General features: G+C 33.7%; 1 protein-coding gene across 1 annotated transcript in view; it reads right to left on the reverse strand.

Annotated features, from left to right (window-relative positions):
• Nucleotides 1–917: 917 nt before the first annotated feature.
• LOC148597566 (cytoplasmic polyadenylation element-binding protein 1-like) overlaps nt 918–20747 on the reverse strand; it is a 33051-nt gene continuing 13221 nt past the window's right edge. Inside the window, exons 8-14 of the mRNA XM_088563049.1 lie at nt 19510–19623; nt 16164–16226; nt 13052–13176; nt 11500–11526; nt 10404–10697; nt 7289–7491; nt 918–6056 (exon numbers count right to left, since the gene is read on the reverse strand). Of these exons, the coding sequence (XP_088419175.1) occupies nt 6038–6056; nt 7289–7491; nt 10404–10697; nt 11500–11526; nt 13052–13176; nt 16164–16226; nt 19510–19623 (845 nt within the window). The 3' untranslated portion in view covers nt 918–6037. The remainder of the gene's footprint in view (nt 6057–7288; nt 7492–10403; nt 10698–11499; nt 11527–13051; nt 13177–16163; nt 16227–19509; nt 19624–20747) is intronic.

Below are 20747 nucleotides of genomic sequence, written 5' to 3' on the forward strand. Positions count from 1 at the left end.
GTTCAAAAATAATGAGAGATCTATGCAGAGTTATGTTTTCAGATTATACAAACTTCCATAAAATTCTAATATTAGTGACAAGACAGATAAAGCCATGTACGGTAGATTCCACTTATTTGCATACCTGTTAATTGCATAGAAACTCCAAACTAAAATATTTCCCATCTTTTCCATGTAGAAATATTCTCTTATTTGCACAATGTAAGGCCAAACTCGTTCTTATTACATGAATATTTTTCAAAATTTGCTAAAAAAGACGTACCTAAATAGGTAAACTACAATACATCCTAAGTGAAATACATAAGTTTTCTGAAAAAAAAAATTGTATTTACATCAATACTTTTGACACTAAGGCCGAATTCTAATAACAGTAGACATGAGGAAAGACTATTCTCCACCTAAACATTGGAAACATCAGGTATTTTCTCTTGAAACGACAATTTCTGTTAATTATATACTGTGAAAGTTCTTTAATTCATAGATACCAATTTTTGTGGATTAGGGAAGAAACATAAATTTGTGGTTTCTTGAATTCATGATTTTGTGGTTTTCAGTATATCAATGGAAGTCTCCTTTACATGGGGAACCAAATTTCATGATTTGACCTACCCACAAAAACCACATAAATTGGTACCCCACAAACGATAGTACATGTACTTTCACAGTATTGCATATTTTTTCAGACAGGAATCTACTGTACAAACCAAAGGATCAAGTTGACATTCAAAAGTGCATCCAGAATGTTCTTTAATAGAAAGTGAATGGTCCTCATTACATAAATATCATAGATCTAGGACCTAAGTCCTGCATAAAAATTAAAGGCCCTGTATCTCTGAACTTATTTGAACCCCTTGAGAGAGGAACTGGGCAAAACAACAACTCCCAGATGGAGAAATATTATGGAAAACAAAACAAAATGCAAAAAAAAACATTTATTTTTTTTGCAGATTTAGATGCTGAAAGGAAAACATTTGGCCTCAAAATACAGTGAAACAAAAAACTTATAAACAAAAACAGTACAAATCTCTCCCTGAGAATCAGCTGCCTGCTGAGAATCTACCAACATAACTTAATAGTTTGAATTACATTCAAAAAATGTTTAAAAAAAATATCAATATACAAATCTCAGAAGACAATATCACCCATATAAAGTTGGTCAGTACATGACTTTTAATTGTCCTATGTAATGAGTTCTGAAAATAAGTCACCTGGTATCAAATAGCCATCTTTGTAAGAATGATATACAAATCAGAACTGACTCTCATTCTTACAGCAAATAAAACAATAATCTTCATAAACAATGATATACAAATCAAAAGTTACTCTTTCTTACAGCAAATAAAATAGTAAACTTCATGAAACAGACTTGGTCTTCCTCAACAATGACATACAAATCACAACTCTTTTATTCTTACAGTAAATGAAATAGTTAACATCACCAAACCGAGATGATCTCTCCCTTTGATAGAAATGTACGATTGAAACTAATCTATGTCTGATATAAAGTTAAAAAATCTACTTAATTAGGGCAGTTCATCAGATCAAGAGAAAATAACTCTAGTCCCTGGTCATTCAATCAAGAGAAGATGAACTCCAGACCTTGAAGTTATTATTTTTTAAATACGACAAATTATTCTTAAAAATAGGGCATCTAAAGGGACATTAAATGATTCCCCTCCACATTGGAAACATTTTTTTTTTTTTGGGGGGTGGGGACAACTATGGCAATAAGGTTTGTGTAAATAATGCAATCACAGTGGAATTTGAAACAGATAGTTATATCATATCTTACAATTATCGTCAGGAAACTGTTGGGGGACAGATATATAACTTCTTGCAGGATATCACATATGAAGCCACATTTCATTCAATGCCATGAATTCTAATAGATTCTTTTACAAAGTCCACATTTCACAGCATGACATGAATTATAGGAAATAGGATTAATTATATAGTTATCAATGTATCTTTTTCTTAAAAACCCTTAATTTTAACCTTAAAATATACTAGTAAAAAAATAAATAATTGGAGTCACTTTATAAAAAAAAGACATGAGACAAATTTAAAAAGCTGTGCCTTGGGTTGGTGAACAGAAATTAACAAGAAACACCAGCAATATATTGCTTCTAACAAATGATCCTTAATCCACAATGTTTGCAACAAAGGGGGATAGTTTCAACTCCCTTGTGGAGGGATATTACATTCCTTTCCAGTAACTTCTGACTGACAGAAAATTTCCTGGTTGGAGTATTGTAGAACATGACTGGTAGTTGTTCCCCAGTACAGGTTGAACGTTGTCAAAACTAAGGCCATTTATATCCTATTTCTGGGTTCCCAGGCCATTTTTCATGAAAAACAAGTGAGGCGGGAATTTTCTCACCTTTTCACTGGATTCTTAGTTCATAAACAGAGAAAACAGTTTATTTGTTCATGTTTTGTTGATATGGTGATAATGGCTGATGATACATCATCCTCAGCAGGAACAATGGAGGGCCTGAGAAATGGCTGATGATGCATCATCCTCAGCAGGAACAATGGAGGGCCTGAGAGTATTACATATAGATAAGAAATGGCTGATGATGGATCAGCCTCAGCAGGAACAATGGGGGACCTGAGAGCATTACAAATAGGTAAGAAATGGCTGATGATACATCATTCTCAGCAGGAACAATGGAGAGCCTGAGAGTATTACATATAGATAAGAAATGGCTGATGATGGATCAGCCTCAGCAGGAACAATGGAGGGCCTGAGAGCATTACAAATAGATAAGAAATGGCTGATGATGCATCATCCTAAGGAGGAACAATGGAGGGCCTGAGAGCATTACAAATACATTTTGTTGAAAAGCAGGACATTTGTACTAAAAGACAAGAAATGCCTAAATAAGAAGTCAGCTAGAAACATATTTAACTTTAGCATCTATAATCTACCATTTTAGATTAAATTGTGTAAAGCTGATGTTGTTCTTAACTTCCGTTCCCGACCTCAACACAGTTGTATTATCCTTAAAATATCACCAGTACTACTTCACAAACAGAGCAACCTGATCACATGATACTGAATATACTGACCATATATGTTTTATAATCAATGACATAGCTTGTTTTTTAGTTGACTTACCAGTGAACCAGTTCTAGTATGGGTGAAACGAAGACAAAAATTTTGCTTTAGGATCTTCTAATGAAAGAACAGCATTCCAATGTCCCCCATGAAAAAAAAAGAAGTGAGAAAAACTTTAAATTCACTGAAATTTTCAAGTCCAAGGACCATAACGTCCACAAAAATCAGTCAACCCTAACCAAATTCAAATTTAATCTGTAGTAAGACTACAAGCAAAATATAAAATCAATTGGTGAAAGCATTACAAGAAAATAGTGCGGAAAACTGTAAACTCACTGAAATTTCTCAGTCCAAGGGCCATAACTTCTGTAAAAATCATTAAATGTAACCAAATTCAAACTTAATCTGTAATTTTTCATAATAAGGCCATATACCAAAAACAAACTTATTTGGTAAAAGCAAAACCAAAAAAAATGTGGAAAACCCGGACGGACAGAAGGACACCCAGCATTTCTATGTCCCCTTGTGATGCTGTGCTGGGGAACAAAAATTCTATGTAAGTAAAATAAAGTTCCACGCATTCTTGTGCAAGGTATACCTCCAATCATAGCTCAATTAAGACAAAACAGCAGAGATTTTAGGGCCAAAATTTTCTTTCATTCCATATATTAAATAAAAAATGATTAGTCACACAAAACAGGTTATTGATATTGAATATATTCTACCTAAAAATGTTTCGCATCTATTAAAAGTCACACATCAAATTTTAAATAGTGACAATCCATTGAAGACAAGATGATTGTGACAAAACTTAGATTGACAAGATGGTCCCAATATACCACACACTTGTTGAGTGTAGGTATAAATACAGTTGGTTTATAAGCCTGATAATGGAAGCCCTTAAGAATTATTAAAATGAAGAACAGGATATTTGAAAATTTGGAAAAGCATTTTATCCTTGAATTTGACTGAATGTGAAGAACTGACATGTCATTAAAGCATTTCATCCATTGGCTGATTTGAATGTAAATATGAAGTAATTTTAAATCCGGTCATTAAAACATTTCATCCCTGGGTTGATTTGAGTGTAAATAGGAAGTTAATCTGGTCAATAAAACATTTCATCCTTGGGTTGATTTGAGTGTAAATAGTAAGTTAATCTGGTCAATAAAACATTTCATCCTTGGGTTGATTTGAGTGTAAATAGGAAGTTAATCCAGTCATTAAAGCATTTCATCCTTGGGTTGATTTGTTTGTGAAATAGTACTTTATCACCTACACATACTACAGTAAAAGAAAGAGAGAATTATCATCAATTAAGAAAATGACAAAATGAAAGACTAACAATTACATAAAATGTCATCATAATAAACTCTGTTTAGAAATTAAAATTATGCCAGTATGCAAGTCAAACTGGACCTACCATTGCCTTGCCTTAGAACGAAAACCAACATTAAAATATAACTGAGAACACCTTCAACATTTTTAATTTAACCTTATTAGAAATAATTACCCAATATTCTGAATATAAATATTCTCATTGTGTGACAAAAATTTCATGTTGAAAGGGTCTCTCTGTTAGTGTTTTTTTTTTTCTATAAAATCTCTTACATAACTGAGATATAAAAATGCTCAATATACATTTTCTATTGTAAACAGACATCTCATAAAAAAGAGAAAACAATTCTATAAAATATTCAAATCTCAAAAATTACTTTCGCAATTGACATAAAAATGCATGTACAGGCCTAAATTATGTTACAGAAGTAAACTTGAGGTTGACCTCTGTCATCAAAACACGGTTCTTTCCTCCCTTTCAAACTTTGAAAAAAAAAATGTTCAGCTACATGTATCAGAAACTTTGAAGCAGATAGAAAAGAAAGATAAATATAGATTCAAAGGGAGATAATATATAAAATATGAGCAAAGGGAGGTAATTCAGTAAAATATGACTATTTCATGGTCTTCAATCACATTATTTACAAAATAACAAAAAATAGGTGCTCAAAAAACAAATTTGTGACAATAAGAAAATATTTTTTAATAAAAATAATTTTTTGCTTTTTGTTTTTTTTTTTATAATCCTTTTTTTTCAATTGAAGTAAACAAATCATACAAAATTCAATGTATATACAACCGTTACCTTGACAACAAACACAAGGCCTTCCAATTGATTCCAGACTAACCTGATTGTGTTTTGAACTTAAACAACTGAAAATCTTAATTATAATAAAACCTTTGCTATTTCTTTAATGTTCAACATTAAATCTGTTAAGAAATACATTAAAACAAACTATATACTTACTAAAACAATAAATATGTATTTCACCTTATTTTATGTAAAACATACCTTTTTATATAAATTTATCATAAAACTTACTATTTTACCCTGTAAATTAGTTTATAACTGTGTTACATGTCTAAAACATTGCACAGAGCAATTATATAGTCACTACTATAAAAATTACACAATCTGTTTCTTGGTAAAACCTTGTTAATCCATATTTCCCTAAAACTATATCTTTATATTTCTGTTTAAAACTTTGACGACAATGGTATGAAAATCTACCTTTAGCAACAACTACTATAGTACTGAGTGTCTATCATTACAACCCAATATTCATTGAAAGCTTACATCTCCAATTTATTTGGCCATAAACTGTATAAATTTAAACATCAACTTAGTCAAAACAAATTGACATATCTGAACACAATTGTAAGATGTCATTTCTTATCTTATCATCAAAAACATGTTTGGACAAAACAAAAATCTTGTGTCAACACAAATCAAAGAGTCATATTCTTAACACAAAAATAAACAGTAGCACTTCTCATTCATAAAACTATAGTACATCTTCTGTGTACTCCGTAAAAATCACAGTAAAAAGTCATCATGGTATAAAAAAGTTTCTGCACTTGATATTATAGCACTTGTCCTAAATTACATCACTAGTTCATCATCAATGAATCTGTTACTCACACATCAATCCCATTTCTAAAAACAGACATAAAATGCTAGTTATTTCCCGTTCTCTATTAATACCTTGAAAGATTTTCTGACAAGATATACAAAATACAGGTGGAAAACAGATTTGTATATTGCAAATCATCTTATTGAAAGACTTTGGTTTGATCCATCCAACCAGAATCATATTTAAAGTTTATCTGTTTGAATAATTGAGCTAAATTTCCCTTTGCTTAGTGTAGTGGAACATGCTAGCATACTTATTAACCTAGTCAGACCTAATTGTGAGAGATCTCCTGCAATTCATCATAAAATTGCAGGAGATTTTGTGTGATAACATTATCGACATATTTTGTTATGTTGTAAATTAAATAATACAGAGCTTCATACCTGCTAACCTAGTCAAACCTAATCGTGGTAGATCTCCTGCAATCCATCATAAAATTGCAGGATATTTTGTGTGACATTATCGACATACTTTGTTATGTTGTAAATTAAATAATACAGAGCTTCATACCTGCTAACCTAGTCAAACCTAATCGTGGGAGATCTCCTGCAATCCATCATAAAATTGCGGGTGATTTTGCATGACAACATTATCAACATATTTTGTTATGTTAATAATTAAACAGATGATTTCAATTTTTTTTTTAAACCATAAATACATGATATATACAAATGAATCAACAAAATGAATTATACATGTATTCATAGAAGTGATGCTCGATATGGCATAAAATAGATTTTGCCCTGTTCATCACTGGCATGTCAATGAATCTGGTTTTGATGGGCCTGCTTCCATCTTTTAATATGTGAAGAAGAGTTTACAGTTTTCCATCCCTGACACTGTTCATGTGTAGCCTCAAGACTTCATACAATAACCTGCTTTATAATTTTTGGGTACATTAAACTCTTTTACATTAAAATTTCTCTGCAATTTTATTGTCAGGGAATGTATTTTTCACAACGTCAGTAAAATGATCAGCCACAAGGAATGGCAAGTTGTGTTCAGTCACAAACTATCTTGACATAACTATCCATTCAAAATAGTAAATCATGTTATTTGTCGATACGAACAAAGATAATTCTAGAGAGACTCGTATGTAATCGCTGTTCCAAGTGTTTTTTTTTGTTTTTTGGGGTTTTTTTTATGATAAAGCGCTTTCGCCACCCACGCAGTTGACAAACAAAAATGGCTGCTATAATTTTGGAGTGTTTTGCATTTCTTATCACAGGTTTGTGGTGTCTGAGACAGTACTTACATGGAGGCTGCTGCTATAATGTTGGAGTGTTTTGTGTTCCTTGTCACGGGTTTGTGGTGTCGTAGACTGTCCAGAGCATGTTGCCAGTACCAACAAGTCCTACAGAAATACTTGAAACAGACCATGTCTCTACAGAAGTAAGGGCCTTGCTGTATACCACAAGAGCTACACATAGAGTCCTCCAGGTATGGGTCTATCTGGATCTAAAATACACAGAATGGCAATGAAATGATCACATATTGAATCCTCTAAGTATGGGTCTTTCTGGATCTAAAGTACATAGATGGCAATGAAATGATCACTGATGAATACTGCTACTCACAGAAAGAGATTAATGGCATGAAACTTACCGACTCACTGCCCTTACAACAGCCTAGGAAAATTGAATTTGAACAATAGTGGAGGTCTTTTCAATGAGATGGAATGCATTGTCAGTTACCCTCCCCCTTCATAGTATTTTATACATTTATATATTTATTTACGGCATCTCAATTTCAGTCAAGCTGATTTTGATAAAGCCACTCTTAAGTGAAAAAATATTTTCATTCTGTACATCACTTCCCCAGTGAGAAAATTGGCAAGCCTTATACAGTGCACTGTATCTGATGTACACCCAAGAGACAGCCATATATACAGCACACTGTATCTGATGTACAGCCAAGAGACAGCCATATATACAATGCACTGTACCTGATGTACAGCTCACAGACAGCCGTATATACAGTACACTGTATCTGATGTACAGCCAACAGGCAGCCATAAATACAGTAATAATAATAATACTTTATTTCTAGTTACACAGTTAGTAAATACACTAATCTTCCCTGAGGCCCTCAACAGTAAACAATACAAAAAATCAATAATAAATATTTTTAAAATACACACTAACATACATTCACACAAAAACATCAACTCTACTTGTTGAGTAAGTAGCATCTTAATCTGTTCTTAAAAATTTGGCAGTTTTTGGAATTTCTTACAATTGTTGGTAGGTTGTTCCACAGAGTTGACCAGAGTAAAGGTTGTTCCACAGAGTTGGACCAGAGTAACTCAAAGATCTTTAATATATAGAGTTGAGTTTTCTTTCTAGGAATAGATAAGTTACCCTTGATTGTGTTTCGTAATGAGTAAGAGTTGTTATCAGATATATACTTATCATATTAAAGAGATAAGATGGCACTTCATTTCTTGTACTTTTCAAATTTAGAACACATTTGTGATATATCATCCTATTTTCAATCGTAAACCATTCTAATTGTTTGAACAAGGGGGCAGATGGTGCAAGGAAATATGTATCAAGGAGTAGTCATGCAGCCCTTTTTTGCAGTTCAGATTTTCCAGACTACAGTTTCCCCAAATAACTATACAATAATCAATAAGAGGTAAAATATAATCTAAATAAATAAGTTTCCTTGATTCAAGATTTAGAAATTTCTTTATCTCAGATAGCAGATAAATGCAACTGGGTATTTTTAGACATACATCTTATATCTGCCTTGACCAGCATAATTGAGGATCTATCATATTGCATAATAACTTCTCACTGTTGGAGTTTTGAATAATATTAGAGTATTGTAAATGATGGAGTATCACTTTGTGACAAAATTTTCTGTCTAGTTCCAATTAACATACATTTCCACTAGGTCTTGCTGTATTTTAGGTTTTAGTTTGATTATATCTTTTCCAGATAAATGAATTGTTGAGTCATCTGCATGAAGTTCAGTATTACAATTTTTTATGTGAAGTGGAAGGTCATTTATGTATAAAATAAAGAATAGAGGACCAAGAATTGATCCTTGAGGTACACCATACTCCACTGGGAATTTTTTTTTACTTAACATTCCCTATTTGAACTTGCTGGGTTCTATTTTCCAAATAAGCTTTTAAAAAGTTTACACTGTTTTTGTCTAAGTATAGAATGGCCAACAACATCAAATGCTTTTTTCAAATCTAGAAGAATTGCAATATTAATATTTCCCTCATTAATTTCCTCTAGAAATTTATCAACTATATTGATCAAGGATGTCTGACATGAATGAACAGGTCTAAAACCTGATTGTGCAGGGTGGAGCAATTAAAATTATGAGAGATAATCATAAAGATAGGAGTGAACATTGCACTCAATAAGTTTTGAGATAGTTGGTAAAACCAATATCGGTCTATAATATGTTGGAAGAGCATGATCACCAGCTTAGAAAATTGTTGTCACTTTTGCATTTTTTAAATTATCTGGAAAAGTACCAGTATCTATCATTTTGTTGAAAATACACGTTAGAGATGATGCAATAATAGGTGCACTTAGTTTAGCAATTTAGGACCAATGTTGTCTCTTCCTGAAGACTTAGTGACATCAGTACACTGTATCTGATGTACAGCCAATAGGCAGCCATATATACAGTACACTGTATCTGATGTACAGCCAACAGGCAGCCATATATACAGTGCACTGTATCTGATGTACAGCCAACAGGCAGCCATATATACAGTGCACTGTATCTGATGTACAGCCAACAGGCAGCCATATATACAGTGCACTGTATCTGATGTACAGCCAACAGGCAGCCATATATACAGTGCACTGTATCTGATGTACAGCCAACAGGCAGCCATATATACAGTGCACTGTATCTGATGTACAGTTTACAGCCATATATACAGTGCACTGTATCTGATATACAGCTTACAGACAGCCATATATACAGTGCACTGTATCTGATATACAGCTTACAGACAGCCATATATACAGTGCACTGTATCTGATATACAGCTTACAGACAGCCATATATACAGTGCACTGTATCTGATATACAGCTTACAGACAGCCATATATACAATGCACTGTATCTGATATAAGCTTACAGACAGCCATATATACAGCGCACTGTCTCTGATATACAGTTTACAGACAGCGGCATATACAGCACACTGTATCTGATGTACAGCCAAGAGACAGTCATATATACAATGCACTGTATCTGATGTACAGCCAACAGGCAGCTGTATATTCTAATTGGTATCAATTATTGCCTTTGATAATATTTATTGTCTACCTCCCTTATTCTCAATTATATTTGGCATTAACAGACAAACCAAGTTTTTAACAACACTGCATTACCTTCTTAGTAAACTTTGGAGTTTTAATTTCAACAAATGCAGCCTGCACAGCTTTCATATAGCTCTTTTTACTGCTGTAGGTGACACGCCCACTTCCTATAGGGTACTTGTGTTTGTCTGTGTCAATGCCAGCATACACAACATTTCCAAACAGGTCATTCATGATACATCCTAAAGCCTCTGCATTCATCATTCCATGAAGAGCTCCAACAAACACAGTCTTGTTGGAATCCAAACGCTGTGAGGGCTGGCGGACATAGTTACTGTCACTTAGAACCCAGGGAATAACTTGTACCTTAGAATGGAAAATATACAATAAGGAAAAAATTCAACCCAATTCAAAAATGCAAAGTATAAAATTAAGACAACCAATGTTTCAATAGTTTGTAATATAAGCATGAACAGATTCATTTACCTTTATCAGTAGAGCTTGGGGCAGCCCTCACCCGTAAAAATATTTAACAATTGAGATGTAATACAATGCAGTGTTATTAACAAAAATACATAAAATTTTACCAAGATTACAACTTGCATGATATTTAGGATGAACCTCAGACACAGAGATCCAGTGTTATCTAATTTAGGCTCAATTTTCCAAAAAAAAAAGAAATTATAAACTATTCAAAGGCATTATAAGGAAATAATTAAGATATTTTAGAAAAGACTGTATCTACATATATTAGAAACAGAAACAGAAAATATTCTATATAGTAATATATGGTGTTCCAGGATTTTTCAAAATTCATGTTTTTATTAGGAAAACTCTAAATGAAGATTAACTTTCCCACATTAAAAGTTTGCTTGCCAAACTTAACAAATCCTTTTGAAAATTCAAGCTTTCTACTTGCCAAAGAGGAAGTGGGGCTTTATAATGAACTTTCCCACTTGCCACCAGTGATGGGAAAAGTGGAATCCTAGAACATTGCATCCATTTATGGTACTATGCTGCAGAGGAAAAGGACTAAACAAAAAACTATTCTACAAGGAAAAAGAATAAAGAAAAAGACTATACTACTGATAAAAGAGAAATATATACAACAAAGAAAAGTCCATATGTAAGATAAAGAAAAACAGACTATACTAGAGAAGTATCTTACCGGCACCAACTTTACTCTCATGTAGGCCTAAAATTCAAAATTTCATTAACAAACAATGCAAACAAACCTGAAGTTAACAAGTGATTAACAAGTCATGCTTAGTACATGTTAGTGACCTTAATTAACATCGCCCCGTGCAGGTCCGGGTGTTAAAAGAATAGGCCTGCAGCAGCGCTAAGCTTGTCGTATAAGGCGACTAAATAGTGCTCAGAAACCTAGCCGGGGGCTAGGCGCTCTGCCCACAGAGCAACTGGGATGTGTGCCCCAGGTGGTGGAATGGGGTACCCCTGGCATGTTACATGCTGGGGTTGTCAGGCTATAAGACGGAAAACCTGACCGCAAACCATAGTGTTGCACCGTGTTGGGAAAGATGCCACGTTCCTCGCACGTTAAAGAACCCTGCTGTGGTATTCGATAGGAGTAGGAACCTTTGCGCTCCGCCACAAAATTTGTCGACCCTATTATCCTTGTGACCCATCCTTTCTTTTTTTCATTTCATGTTCATTTTATCATCCATTTCATGTTCATTGTCTGAATATAGCTGAAATATTGCTGCTCGGACGTTAAACCCCAACAACCAACCAACCAACTTTATTAACATCAAGTTGCACCTGTTGTGCTATTTCTACTGCCACTTATACATCAAGTTGATATACTACAGCAACCAAAATTCTCTGTACAATGTACGCCCATCAATAAAGTCACATAGCAATTTTGAAATCAATCTATTCTTTCGTGAAAAAAATGAAAATGTGGACAGACGGACAGACAACGTGATTTCAATACATAGGTATAATATCCAATCAATTTATTCAGAAATTGTTACAAATTAACTACTAATATGATCAATAAACAGAAAATAGATGAATGACAAACCTCAAAAGGGGGTAAAAGTACCAGTCATCTTGAGAAAGCCTTATTTAACAAATATATAAACATTCGCTCCAATGGAAGCTGAGAAATCTGTTACAAAAATTTTCATTATGTATCACCTAAAAAATTACTAAGTCGATTGGTAAACCCTGAAAATAGGAGACACAGTACAAGTCATCATGAGAATTAAAGCAATTTAACGAATATCTAGTCATTCCTCCAATAGAAGCTGAGAAATCTAACATGAAAAAACATAATGGATTGACTGACAAGGTGATCACAATATAGCCCTCACTCTGATGAATTGGGGTATAATAATGTATCTTATTAAATAATAATTGCTTCAAATCGAAGTTGAATGTGACAACAATGTGAAAGTGAAAGTAGATAACAATGTGTGCATCACGTGATATCCCAACAACCAATGACATTGTAGCTGACATTGCAGTGAGGTGAAACTTTATGGAATACATAATTATCTGAATCCAATGTGTATTACTTTTTATCATTATGCCACAACTATAATATTAATATGCATATTAAACAAGTGGCCGAGATATTTCCTATAGGCAAGTTAATTGGACAGTTAGTGGCAAAAATAATAAAGTTGGACATTTTTTTACAGAAACCATTAAATATCACTCTCCCAACAATGTCATGTGTACTACAGACTGAGTACCTCCTTAGCCCTCATCCTGCGACTTGAGATCTTGTAATAGTAATCTCCACTGCTAAAATCATGTGTACAGTCTTGTAACAAACTTCTGACAGCTTTCTCAGACTCAAATAGTAAATAGACATAACCTAGAGTAAAAGATATATCACATGACAGACAGTGAAAAGATATATTACATGACAAACAGTAAACAGATACATCACATGACAGACAGTGAAAAGATATATCACATGACAGACAGTGAAAAGATATATCACATGACAAACAGTAAAAAGATACATCACATGATAGACAGTGAAAAGATATATCACATGACAGACAGTAAAAAGATACATCACATGACAGACAGTAAACTTAGATCTTTTGAAAGGGATTAATATACTGTTATGCAGTTTTAGATTTTCTTTTTATTGAAAACTGTACATTTGTTAGTAGAAAAACATCAAATACCGGTACCTTCTCCCGGCCTCGTTAACTATTAGTATCGCAACAAACAATGGTTAGTATGTGTTACTCAATAATATCAAATTTGTATAAAACAGTTGCATAGGACAAGGACCAACAAATACACAAAATTCTTTTTATATAAAAAAGAAAGGAAGGTAGAGAGAAAAGAGGAAGAATTGAAGATAGAGAAAAAAGAAGGGAACCAAAAAAATAGAAATAAATAAATAAAGCGAGGATTGATATTGGATATTATCTCTAAGGGCATATTGAAAAAGACAGTTTAGATAAGAAAGCATGGATCACATAAATTATAAACAAGCAAACTAGGAAAATCTACTATAGGTATATATTATATAGACGTTCGGGAAGAATATATAATGAAACTGTCTCAGATAGACATACAATGACTGAATGTACAATAAAAAAGCACTGATCTTATAAGTATAATAGTTTAGGGTACATTTGTTTTGAGACTGTATCATGAACAATATCTATCAATTCATCGTGTTCTATAGGAACATGGGAGTTACGAGACAACCTTAATTCATTCTTGTTTTTGATTACACAAAATTTGGAGCCAGGGGCCCCAGCAGGCAGTGGCAGCTTCTAATGGTTCATTTTTAAATGTATTAAGTTTTTCTATATTAAGATTTTCTTTCATAAAGTTCGTGAATTTTCCATTTTTGATTTATATATGTAACATTTGGCATATAAAATTATAATATTTCTCACTTTATTTCTACTGGAATTTTCAATTATCCCCAACAATACTATTTCCATGTTTAATGGAAGTTCAATCTCTAAAATTTCAAAAATCCATGCATTCATAGCCTCCCAGAGCTCAAAACTGTAAGGACATGACCAAAACAGATGTTCAATAGTTTCAGGTAATTCATGGCAAAAGTGCAGGTATTTTGGTGTATTAGATTCATTTTATTCAGAAGATCGTTTGTTTCTAAGATTCTATGTAAAATTCTTGTTTGAAACCAATGTAGCTTTGTACTTTTTGTAACTTTGAAAGGAAGCCTGTAGTATTTTTGCCATTGTATATTATTTTTATTGATAATAACTTGCCATTTTTCTTCTGATTTTATTTTATTTTCATTGGATTGCAGAATATTATACATATCTTTTGAACCTTTTTTCGATTTTGTAAAAATCTTAGGAGTCCTTGGTATAACTGGTCCATTGATTCTAACAAAATTGGTATCAATATCATATTTTTTCCTAAATGTTGTAATAGTTGTTATTAGTCCATGATACTGTATGAAATTTGTATTGACATTGTATTTAATTTGGAATTCTTGTATATCCATAAAGTTTCCATTCTAATTTAGTAGATCATTCATAAGCCATACACATTTTCTAGACCATTCTTTGTACCACACTGGTATATTTCCAATTCGGATATCTTCATTCTTCCATATATTTTATTAAAAAAATCCTGAGTATTGCTTATAGGAAGTTTGCATTGAAGTTCTGACCAATTTTCAAAAACTTCTTTCCAAAACAGGTTTGTCAATTGTTTTATAGGACCAGTTTTAGATTTGCAAAGCAAGTCGATTCAAGTAACATCATCCATTTACAAGCACTTATGCACCTTCAATTTCATGGCAACGTCAAAAGGGATACCAATGCACTTCCGCTTCTTCATGCAATACCAATGCACTTCTGCACTTCTGCACATTAGCATTACACATCCAACTTACTTCAGTGTTAACATTGCAGAACAGCGTGATCATCACACTTTGGCATCCCCATCACACTTCTGTGTCTTACATATATGTCAATGTGCTAGGTATACACGTTGTGCTAGGTCTGCCCTTAATGGCATGGTAATCCCACAGGAAGTTGATAAAATCACTTACAATCTAAGCGTTGTCTATATAAGCCATATACTGAATTTGAAATCAATCCATCTATAGGGGGTAGAGTTATTCAGACAGACAACAGGCTTCCAACAATTTATATTTCATATAAAAATCTTTTTCATTGGTTTACAAATGTTAATAGGATAGTTAATTGGTATGGGTGAACCATGAGTGCTGAAAAAGGCCGGTTTATCAAGTATGCAGATTGTGCACGTTAATCTTAATGTTCTCTTGGCACGAATGGTTATATCTGTTATTCTCAATAACCAATTAATTATCCTATTTATCATACACATTTTCTCTGTTATTGGTTAATGTTTTCAACATAAATTTAAAATTTTGAGGACAGTGGATTGATATTGGATTGAAAATTTAGTAAATCACTTCTATCTATATAATAACAATCACCTGGTATACCACCCTTTCTTCATGAAGACAACCCTCTACTCAAACCAGATTTTTTTTCTTATCCTTTCAATTCCATTGTTTGCACTTTTATACTACTACCTAAACATGTCGGGTGGTAATTTTTTTTAAAATCAATTTTACAAATTTACATGAAGAAAATATCAGTATTTATCTGGAAATATAGATGCAAAGAGGACACAATGAATTGTGCCCAGAGGAGTGATTAGTGTTCCTATTACAGTTCATCAGATTGTTTTGATAATTCATCCTAACACAAATTCAAAGATATTTAGTACAATATAAGACATACTGCCTGCAGCTGAGGGTGGTATACTAGATCATCACAACGTGAGTTGTAAACAAATATATCTAGAATATCTAATACAAACCATCCTTTCCTGGCCACTCAATCTTAAAAGCTCCAAATTTACTGAATGCCGTCTGTAGCCCAGCTAAAAAACAAAAAAATCAAGGGATTAGACATGTAGATAAATATAATCATCCAGGGATTAGAAATGCAGACAAATGTAACTGTCCAGAGATTAGAAATGCATACAAATGAACCGTCCAGGGATTAGAAATGTAGACAAATGTAATATAACCATCCAGGGATTAGAAATACAAACAAATGTAACCATCCAGGGATCAGAAATGTAAATATAGCCATCCAGGGATTAGAAATTTTGACAAATATAGCTATCCATGGATCAGAAATGAAGACAAATATAGCCATCCATGGATCAGAAATGTAGATAAATATAGCCATCCATGGATCAGAAATGTAGACAAATATAGCCATCCAGGGATTCGAAATTTAGACAAATATAGCCATCCATGGATCAGAAATGTAGACAAATATAGCCATCCATGGATCAGAAATGTAGACATATATAGCCATCCAGGGATTAGAAATTTAGAAAAATATAGCCATCCATGGATCAGAAATGTAGACAAATATAGCCATCCATGGATCAGAAATGTAGACAAATATAGCCATCCATGGATCAGAAATGTAGACTTCAACAATCATAAGTACAAGCTATTGTTCTAAACTCCTATTCATCCAAATATTTGTCTCTAGGCCAAAATAAAACGATTGTTTGTTGCCCCTCACCCGACTGACTCTGTGAAAACCCCATCCTCCCAAAAGTTTTTATTCAGATTTTTCAGCGATATTTTTTTTACATATTCAAGAAAAAAAAAACGGAGTCATTCCCATAAGCGCAAATTTTAATTTAGCCTAACCGGAAGTCATCAGAAGTCTCTCTTTTTTCTTTGATATCTTACCAAATTCAAGAAACTACTCGAATAAAAGCCTTGTCTGCTATGGAATGACTTTACATCGTCTACACCGGGAAAAACGCTGAAGGATGACAGTTCACCCTTTGCTCATCTGTGTCTGTAAAGTGTTGAATGAAAGCAAAAATATTTGTAAGAACAGATTGTTCCAGTATGAGGCTGAGGACAGATTGAACGATGTTCTTTGAGATGTTTTGGACCGTGGTGACATTGATGATTTTACTTTTCACAAAACAAACATTGCAAGACAAAGTCACGGGAACGACCAACTTTTCACCTGACATAGAAGGACGAATTGCCAAATAAGATAAAACATTGAAATACGTTACATTTACGTTTAACCGAGACGAAGATGTTGGATTGACCCAAGACAGACACAAACCTGCCCACTTCTGTCACAGACACCGTCTATCATAATTCGTAAGATGAAAGAGGCAAATTTTAAAAAGTTTCCTAAACTCAAGGATACAACAGTAGCAAATTTCACAGGTAGGATACACATGGATGCAAAAAAGAATAAAAAAAAACATTTTTATTTACTCAATGAGGTTTGATTTATTGAACCATTAAGATAAGGGAAACCTTCTCCTATCACCTCTTTGAATTTTTTTTGGAAGGTCAAATTTCTTAGACACTTCTCTGAATTGGAAAGTAAATGGATGAACTTTTTTTTAAAAAGGGGGGCCAGGTGCTCCCACTCAATTTCCTTTTTGAAGGTCAATTTTTCGTTTCTTTTTCTTGATTGAGAGTAGTTACAAACAGCTTTGAGGGGTGACACTGGGTTCCACTTTTCCAATTCCAAAATGAGGGAGCTAGGTGGCCGAGTGGTAAAGGCACTGGACTTTAAACTATGAGATACTGACAGCGCTGTTGGTTCAATCCCCACATGTCATGGTTTCCAGACACCTGCCAAAAAGGGATTACACTGATTTTCAGTCTTGAAATATCAGGCTCCCCCCTCCCAAGCCTGATGACCATGCAAGTACATGGAGAAGAAAAAAAATTTGAATCCTTCAGAAATGCTTTGATCTGCACTAGAAAGGGGGCTTATATGAAAATAAATATTATGACAGTGCTCGCCTTTAGCTGAAGCCCAGGGCTAGTAAATATTGATTCGGGCTAGTGAAATGATGTATACTTTTCTTGTTTCAGGCTAGTTGAATCCTATACAGTCCTCCATTATTCAGGCTAGTTGTTGAGAATTTTGAAGGAAAAGACTGTTATGAGTTTGTGTGTATGAGGAAAACAAATATTTTGATCATAAATATAGTGAAAATGAATATTTTGATCCAAAGAAATCTTCATAGACCCCCTAAAAGTTTAATGGTCCTTTTAAAGAAATCTTACCCTTCTCAATGTTTTGGGGCCTTTTTTCCCCCAGTTTCTTTTTTTTTACCTGTTAATTTTCCCAATTCCTGAACCAATTTTCAAACTTTTTGCTATTTCCAAATTGTTTTATTTCCTAATTCTCAATCCCCAAAACAAATTGACCCATTTTCCCACTTCCCAAGACTGATTTCCATTTCAGCTTTAGAATGGGGGATACCTACTTTTTCCAAAGGGTATATTTTTATTTATTTCCTATCTGTTCTTTCTGATTTTGAAATATCCCCTCTAAATTTGCAATTTTGCTTTGTATTTTTAGCCAATCAACTTTTTAGCAACCTAGTACAAGAGTTCAAAGAAACTGGTGATGGTTTTCCAGGATCAATGTATGAAAAATCCATTGCTCAAAAGTTGTAGTTAGTGGTGAATGCATTTTGAAAGAAATGACACTCCTCATGACTTTCCTGAAATGACTATTTACATTTCTCTTCAATGCCAATTGATTGTTTCTACTTGCTTGATTCTAGTCGTGAAAAAGCATGAAATAAAATTATAAGAAATAATATATTTTTTTCTTTCTCAACACAACATGCAAGACTCACTGCTATTAAATACACATCAGACTTCTCAAAAGGCAAGTACAATATGTAATAATTAAGGCTGCAATTTGAAAATTACAAATTTATATTGCATTCAATTGTGCATTTGTTCTCGGGAAATCAAATAAAGGAATTCATACAGCTTGGAAAAAGAAAAAAAAACATTTTGCCTACCTACCTACCCAACTGCAAAATTCAGGGTTGGAAGAGGGGAAACAAACATATAAGAGTCAAGATGTGAATTCGCAGCGCGTATTTTCATACATGACTCCATGGAAAATACAGACACACATACAAGTAAAAAGCTTTGCAGTTCTAACGCAAACTTATACCATAACATAGTAATACCAGACCTGTTTCTGCAAATATGTAAAAGAAAATATTTGGCTGAATTTTACGAAAATGCTCCGTAAAATCCTGAAAAGTTCACAAAACGAGTGCAATTTGACATTAAAACTCGTAGAAAATAAAAAGTTGGTGAAGGTAAACACGACTATTATCTGTAACTTACACTCTGTAATATCCCAAGGTACTCCTCCTAGAAATACTTTACAGGAATACGTTGGGTTTTTATAATTCCTTGGTGGCAACTGGCCACTCCATGTACAGCTTGCTTCACACATGGCTGGAAAGACACATAAATGACATGCAGATATAAACTTGAAAAAAATATAAGCAATGCTTATTAAATAGAACCCCTCTGCTCTCCCATTCAATAGCATGCACCCTTTAACCTCAAGTTTGATTTGGACCAAAATCAGAAATACGAGGTACAAAATGGGAATATCTGTAAGATTCAGTAATTTTTTTTATTAAATTACATTCATATAAGTGTAGGAGACACAAAGTAACAGATAAAAGATGTGACTATCTCTCTGTGTAGCAGAATGAAGTTAGTTAATTTCACCCCTTTCAAAACATGAATTTGTGTGATGGACACTATCAATTGTACAGGATGCTGATATCAGTCAGCCAAGATTTCTATGTAGTCAAATAACTTTCTCTCAAGGTGGTGTTCCAGACTGGGTCCTTGCGCTTTTATAGCAGATATTTTAAGCATAGCGCACTAAAAGTGCAGCATGTGGACCCTGCGGGCGCACAGTATTATGTAGGTCAATCTCTGAATTTCCAGATTTTTTTTAGGTTCCATGTCTGGACATGTTACTGTAATTTAAAGCGCCAATGGCCTAGACCCTTTTGTAGAAAACAGGAAAAATGAAAGTTAAAACTTTTTTGGCATGCGGTGCTGCGGGGGATATGACCCTGCTGACATCACATAATAAATCATAGATGAGCTGACTGACTGAAAACTAACTGACACGACTGGGGAACCTAGAGAATTATGAGTAAAATGGAAACATGAATGTCTGTATCAACTCTGTATAGGTTAGGCTACATAACTGCAGCATTTGTGTCATCTGGCAGCACCATCTATGGTGTATGGCTACATACCTGCATCTTCTCTATGTAGTCTGACAGCTCTATCTATAATGTATGGCTACATACCTGCAGCATTTCTATGTTGTCTGGCAGCTCCATCTATGGCCTATGGCTACATACCTGCAGCATTTCTGTGTAGTCTGGCAGCTCTATCTATGACGTATGGCTACATACCTACAGCATTTCTATGTAGTCTGACAGCTCTATGTCGTATGGCTACATAACAGCAGCATTTCTATGTTGTCTGTCTATGGCGTATGGCTACATACCTGCAGCATTTCTATGTAGTCTGACTGCTCTGTCTATGGC

Source organism: Perna viridis, chromosome 15 (assembly GCF_037379345.1).
Source record: "Perna viridis isolate PV_CMFRI_1.1 ecotype Kerala chromosome 15, ASM3737934v1, whole genome shotgun sequence".
Lineage (NCBI taxonomy): Eukaryota > Metazoa > Mollusca > Bivalvia > Mytilida > Mytilidae > Perna > Perna viridis.